The 7,363-nt window shown below is 37.9% G+C and overlaps 1 protein-coding gene across 1 annotated transcript in view; it reads right to left on the bottom strand.

Moving 5' to 3' along the window:
- The window catches only part of LOC138005135 (uncharacterized), a 1,638-nt gene extending 19 nt beyond the window's left edge, over positions 1 to 1,619 (bottom strand). The window contains exon 1 of the mRNA XM_068851409.1: positions 1 to 1,619. This exon is cut by the window's left edge and continues 19 nt beyond it. Coding sequence (XP_068707510.1) covers positions 1 to 1,619 — 1,619 coding nt within the window.
- Between the last annotated feature and the right edge of the window lie 5,744 nt (positions 1,620 to 7,363).

Here is a 7,363-nt window from a genome sequence, read left to right as displayed (position 1 = left end):
CGATGATTCACAGACTGGAAGAAACTGTTGAAAAGATTAGCTTTATCGAGTGGTGAATATGCTCTTTTTCCCTCATACTCGATGCAGCTTGCCACGCTACGTTTGCCTGTGCGTGCTTTAACAAAAGACCAGAATTTTTTAGGGTTGGTTTTTAATGAAGCTGTTAATTCGTTGACGTAGTTCCAGTACGCCTTGTTTAAATGGTCTTTCACGCTGTTACTTAGTCTTTTGTATTTAACCCATTTAGCGGGGTCCCCAGAGGATTTAGCTTGTTTCCATAATCTGCGCTTCTTGCGAATTAATTTCAGTAGCTCGGCGTTTAACCACGGTGCGTTACGCTGAGGTTTAAGTTGTTTCGATGGAACATTGCGTTCGACCGCTTGGAAAAATAATATTTTCCAAGCATCCCAGACATCATCCACAGTCTCCATAAGATATGAACAGTCCCATTGCAAATTACAAAAATCTTCACGTAGACCCAGCCAATCAGCGGCGCGATAGTTGTAAACAAATCTACAACTACGTTCTGGTCTCTGAAACTTTAATTTTAGCGTGAATTCAATCGAACAATGATCAGATCCCCCAACAGGTTGACAAATTTCCAGATCCTTTACCAACTCCGGGGCTGTGATGAAAACCAAGTCGAGAATATTTTGTTGGCGGGTGGGTTGAAGTACCAACTGGTTAAGAAAGTAATCCGCAATGATAGCGCAGAAAGTAGACGACAAACTGTCAGGACACGTAGGTGATGGGGTGGACCAGACAATTTGGGGAAGATTGAAATCACCCAGTAAGAGGATATTTAGATTATTACCAGTACGTTCGATAAGCGATAAGGATCTTTCAAGCTCTTTTAAGTAGTCGATGTCGCTTGAAGGAGGTCTGTAAAATACCCCTACCAGGACTCTTGAATAAGGTTTCATAACAATTATCTCGCACCATAAGATTTCACAATCAGTTTCGAAATCTGTTCTTCTAATGCAGCACAAACCCTGGTGAACAGCCAAGAGAACTCCACCACCATGTCTTGAACGATCTCTCCTCTGAACGTTGAAGGAATCAGAGAATATTTCTGAGCTGTTTATCGTTGAGTCTAAAAATGTTTCTGTAATGGCGACCAGTTCGTAGGATTTCGAAGCAAGGAGACTGCTTAGTTCAAGTCGCTTATTAACAATACTCCTTGAGTTGAAAGAGACACAGGAGAGTTTGCGTTTAAAACTTTCCTTCTGTTTAAAACTTTCCTTCTGTTTCTGGCATGTCGGGCGTAAGCTGCCGTCTCCTGTTGGTCCCGGGTTTGTTTCTATATCTCCACATGAGAGCAGATATTTCAATTGCAAGGTCGCCACAGAATTCGAGTAAATTCTTAATCTTGTATGCAAATATTTCTTCCTCCGTTTCAGTTTGAGAAGTACAATTCCAATATGGCGGACCATGAGTGGGTGAGAAATAATCAGTCTGTCTACAGTTTTACCTTCAAAAGAGCACTCATTTCCGTATCCCCTGACAGCCGATTTCCTTATATCATCAGTTCTGCTTGTTCCACAAAAGATTAAAATCGAAGAGAAGACGATAATAAAGCGTGTAATCGATGAGCTTCGCAAAGCACATGTTGCCGCCATTATGCTAATACTCAATGCGAGATACTTTCATACTTTTTTACCAGAGTCCTCTATCTCCATAGGAGCTGTGTCTCTGGGCAACTAGATTAATCTTCAAGAGAGGTCATCGCAATTTTTCCTGTCTCGAGTGTATGCAAAGTGACTAATCAGTTGCGACCTTCTAGATTAGTGAGTCGATAACTTATTCTATCAGAACAGCCAAAAGTATTGAATAAGTCACAGTAAGAAACGTTTGCTAGATATTCGATTGATGATACCTATTTTTTTAGGGCTTATAGTGCGACCAAGGCCACTTGCTATAATTCAGCTGCTGAATTATTTGCGAGAACTCAGTAACCCACCATCCATTTATCGAACAAATAAGGCGGCTTGTACAGATCCCACAGTTTGGAGAAGAGAGAGAGAGAGAGAGAGAGAGAGAGAGAGAGAGAGAGAGAGAGAGAGAGAGAGAGAGAGAGAGAGAGAGAGAGAGAGAGAGAGAGAGAGAGAGAGCGGAATCACTTATCGCCTATTTTGCTTTGAACTGAAGGTACGTTTTCATTCACCGATTATCAGTACAGTGTGAACTTAAGGACAAGTCAGTCTTTTAGTTTATCATTTTACCACGAGGAGCTTAACTTGGGTCAGGAATGTGGGTCCCCGCTGTTTAGGTAAAAAAAAATTACCAAAATCTCAGTGGGAGTTGTAACAAGACTCACACTAAAAAGGCAGAGCGAGAGACAAAGGGAGAGAGGTGTTAATCTCGACACATTTGTTGGGTCGACTTCGTCATAAAGTTTTAATGACGACTAATAACTCAAATTACTTTAAATTAATTTTGAGTGATGTGTCAAAATAGTCCAGAGGCACAGTAAATCAATCTGAAATATTTTCTAAAACACAATTTACAACGGCCAGCATCATGCAATTAAAAAATGGAAAATTATTTCTTTATTCTCTTTATTTCAAATTAATTTAAACACAGGCAAATTATATCTTAACTTTTAGGTTACCGAGATGCAACTTGTTTTGCCCGGCATACACTTTTCTCAACAGCAACGGTGAATTGGTTCTTTTCTGATTTTAAAGCAAACCATTTTTAAGGTTTATATATTATACGTATGGAACTCGATAACTGAGGAATAAAAATAAAAGCTATTACACCTTCGAACATCTGCTTCCCTAATTCTCCGGTTAAACATGAAACGTTAGTGATCGATGTATTGGTGTATTTGTTAATTTAAACACAGGCAAATTATTTCTTAACTGTTAGGCTACCGAGATACAACTTGTTTTGCCTGGCATACACTTTTCTCAACAGCAACGGTGAATTGGTTCTTTTCTGAGTTAAAGCAGACCATTTTAAAGTTTTATTATAATTATGAAACTCGATAACTGAGGAATAAAACTCAACAGTTATTACACCTTCGAACATCTGCTTCCCTAATTCTCCGGTTAAACATGAAACGTTAGTGATCGATGTATTGGTGTATTTGTTAATTTAAACACAGGCAAATTATTTCTTAACTTTCAGGCTGCCGAGATATAACTTGTTTTGCCTGGCATACACTTTTCTCAAGAGCAACGGTGAATTGGTTCTTTTCTGATTTTAAGCCAAATCTGGAACGATTTCGCATCCTTTTGGTTTCTGGTTTCTGGCAAACGAGTGGACCTCACTTTACAAGATGTGTTATTAGGTAAATTAGATGCAGAAGTAAATTTGCTGAATTTCTTCATTACACTTGTTAAACTACATATTTGGATAAACAGGAATCATGGTGTAACTCCTAATCTAAGTGCTTTTAAGGATATAGTTAAGGCTAAATTTAGAACAGAGAAATATATAGCTACGAAAAATAATACAAAACGTACTTTTCAGGCTAGATGGCAACTTTACATAAATAGTTTGTCGATGAATCTGAAAACGTTGATTTTGAACAGAGTGGGAAAAGTTCCCGTCCACGTAGAAAAAACTGGCTCATGCTGTACATAGTTGAATCCGATGAAGGTGATGTCGAATCAACAGAAAGTAGGGATGCGAGCTCTTTTGAGGAAGATGTTGAAATTTCGAGCTTCGAAAAATCTTCAAATTTCGATTTAGGATTTCAATGGATCATGCGACAGCGAGAAAGGTCTTCGCAAGTTTCTTCACAATGGCATCTGATCCTCTGACCATGGACCGCGCCGCCATGGGGACGAAACTAAAAATAACTTTCACAGCGTGGCGCGAAGCTTAAAATAGATTGAAAAAGATTATCATAAGGCACGGGGATGTGTTCTCTCACCTGATAGTCTCTTCCAAATGGCATGAACTATATGTGGTCACAAGATTGAAGGGCAGCAAGCACGGTTAGAGGGGTTTTGCGTCGCGTATTTGTCAAACGGCAAATATCAGGTTGGAACTGAAATCAAAGAAAATTGTTTGATTTGACTCATTTTATGCCTGAAATCTACAAATATCGATCAAGTTCTCAAAGTTACAATAAGAGAATTTTCATCTTTTTTTTGTCAAACAGCAACCTGCCGTCTTCCGTTTGCAGCTGCGCGTAAAAGAGTGATGATAAAACTCTGCCAGAATTTTATAATAAGATAGTGTATTATTTTACAAGTGTGAAGCTTGTCTTGTTTATGCTTATGTTACCGTTTGAACCTTGTCAACCTGGCCATAGTAACACAAAGCTTAGACAAAGGCAACCACAGTGCGAGATACTTTCATACTTTTTTACCAGAGTCCTCTATCTCCATAGGAGCTGTGTCTCTGGGCAACTAGATTAATCTTCAAGAGAGGTCATCGCAATTTTTCCTGTCTCGAGTGTATGCAAAGTGACTAATCAGTTGCGACCTTCTAGATTAGTGAGTCGATAACTTATTCTATCAGAACAACCAAAAGTATTGAATAAGTCACAGTAAGAAACGTTTGCTAGATATTCGATTGATGATACCTATTTTTTTAGGGCTTATAGTGCGACCAAGGCCACTTGCTATAATTCAGCTGCTGAATTATTTGCGAGAACTCAGTAACCCACCATCTATTTATCGAACAAATAAGGCGGCTTGTACAGATCACACAGTTTGGAGAAGAGAGAGAGAGAGAGAGAGAGAGAGAGAGAGAGAGAGAGAGAGAGAGAGAGAGAGAGCGGAATCACTTATCGCCTATTTTGCTTTGAACTGAAGGTACGTTTTCATTCACCTATTATCAGTACAGTGTGAACTTAAGGACAAGTCAGTCTTTTAGTTTATCATTTTATCATGAGGGGCTTAACTTGGGTCAGGAATGTGGGTCCCCGCTGTTTAGGTAAAAAAAAATTACCAAAATCTCAGTGGGAGTTGTAACAAGACTCACACTAAAAAGGCAGAGCGAGAGACAAAGGGAGAGAGAGGTGTTAATCTCGACATATTTGTTGGGCCGATTTCGTCATAAAGTTTTAATGACGACAAATAACTCAAATTACTTTAAATTAATTTTGAGTGATGTGTCAAAATAGTCCAGAGGCACAGTAAATCAATCTGAAATATTTTCTAAAACACGGTTTACAACGGCCACCATCATGCAATTAAAAAATGAAAAATTATTTCTTTATTCTCTTTATTTCAAATTAATTTAAACACAGGCAAATTATATCTTAACTTTCAGGCTGCCGAGATGCAACTTGTTTTGCCTGGCATACACTTTTCTCAACAGCAACGGTGAATTGGTTCTTTTCTGATTTTAAAGCAAACCATTTTTAAGTTTTATACTTATGGAACTCGATAACTGAGGAATAAAACTCAAAAGCTATTACACCTTCGAACATAATTCTCCGGTTAAACATGAAAGGCTAGTGTTGTATTGGTGTATTTGTTAATTTAAACACAGGCAAATTATTTTGTCAGTTAACTTTCAGGCTACCGAGATGCAACTTGTTTTGCCTGACATACACTTTTCTCAACAGCAACGGTGAATTGGATCTTTTTTGATTTTAAAGCAATCCATTTTTAAGTTTTATACTTATGGAACTCGATAACTGAGGAATAAAACTCAACAGCTATTACACCTTCGAACATCTGCTTCCCTAATTCTCCGGTTGAACATGAAACGTTAGTGATGTATTGGTATATTTGTTAATTTAAACACAGGCAAATTATTTTGTCAGTTAACTTTCAGGCTACCGAGATGCAACTTGTTTTGCCCGGCATACACTTTTCTCAACAGCAACGGTGAATTGGTTCTTTTCTGATTTTAAAGCAATCCATTTTTAAGTTTTATACTTATGGAACTCGATAACTGACGAATAAAACTCAACAGTTATTACACCTTCGAACATCTGCTTTCCTAATTCTCCGGTTAAACATGAAACGTTAGTGTTGTATTGGTGTATTTGTTAATTTAAGCACAGGCAAATTATTTCTTAACTTTCAGGCTACCGAGATGCAACTTGTTTTGCCTGGCATACACTTTTCTCAACAGCAATGGTGAATTGGTTCTTTTCTGATTTTAAAGCAAACCATTTTTAAGTTTTATACTCATGGAACTCGATAACTGAGGAATAAAACTAAAGAGCTATTACACCTTCGAATATCTGCTTCCCTAATTCTCCGGTTAAACATGAAACGTTAGTGATGTATTGGTATATTTGGTAATTTAAACACAGGCAAATTATTTTGTCAGTTAACTTTCAGGCTACCGAGATGCAACTTGTTTTGCCTGGCATACACTTTTCTCAACAGCAACGGTGAATTGGTTCTTTTCTGATTTTAAAGCAATCCATTTTTAAGTTTTATACTTATGGAACTCGATAACTGACGAATAAAACTCAACAGCTATTACATCTTCGAATATCTGCTTCCCTAATTTTCCGGTTAAACATGAAACGTTAGTGTTGTATTGGTGTATTTGTTAATTTAAACACAGGCAAATTATTTCTTAACTTTCAGGCTACCGAGATGCAACTTGTTTTGCCTGGCATAGTTACACTTTTCTTAACAGCAACGGTGAATTGGTTCTTTTCTGATTTTAAAGCAACCATTTTTAAGTTTTATACTCATGGAACTCGATAACTGAGGAATAAAACTCAAAAGCTATTACACCTTCGAACATAATTCTCCGGTTAAACATGAAACGTTGGTGTTGTATTGGTGTATTTGTTAATTTAAACACAGGCAAATTATTTTGTCAGTTAACTTTCAGGCTACCGAGATGCAACTTGTTTTGCCTGGCATACACTTTTCTCAACAGCAACGGTGAATTGGTTCTCTTCTGATTATAAAGCAAACCATTTTTAAGTTTTATACTTATGGAACTCGATAACTGAGGAACTGGGAAATTTAGAGTGCCCAATTGTAGCTTTGTTAAATTTCATTCCGGGCTAATTGATTTCCCAGCATGTCACAGGGAGGCACATTCAATATTAATCACAGACTTATCAATTTCCTAGCTGCTATCATGATATCCTGATATCATGAAATTGAACCTAACAGCAATTATTTTACCTCAGCGTTTGAGCGTGAGCCTGTATACCGGGAAGGCTTCCAGCACCGAATTCCCCGACGTCAACATTGTTTACTGCCTCCATAACTCGTATGAAAACATGAATACAGAAATCCATGACATTCAGACGAAGACTGCTCAATTATTAATCCCCCCACAGAGGCCAACCAAAGTTATTCCGTAAGCTTCGTCCACGTTTTTACCAGAATTTCGGACGGCGTGTCTAATCTGCAGGTCGCAGGTCACAGGTCACAGGTTGCAGGTCATTGTTTCACCAATACAGAAAGTATCCTAAACA

Source organism: Montipora foliosa, chromosome 6, assembly GCF_036669935.1.
Source record: "Montipora foliosa isolate CH-2021 chromosome 6, ASM3666993v2, whole genome shotgun sequence".
Lineage (NCBI taxonomy): Eukaryota > Metazoa > Cnidaria > Anthozoa > Scleractinia > Acroporidae > Montipora > Montipora foliosa.
The sequence above is the reverse complement of the archived record's forward strand: the minus strand, read 5'-3'. Positions and strand labels throughout refer to the sequence as shown.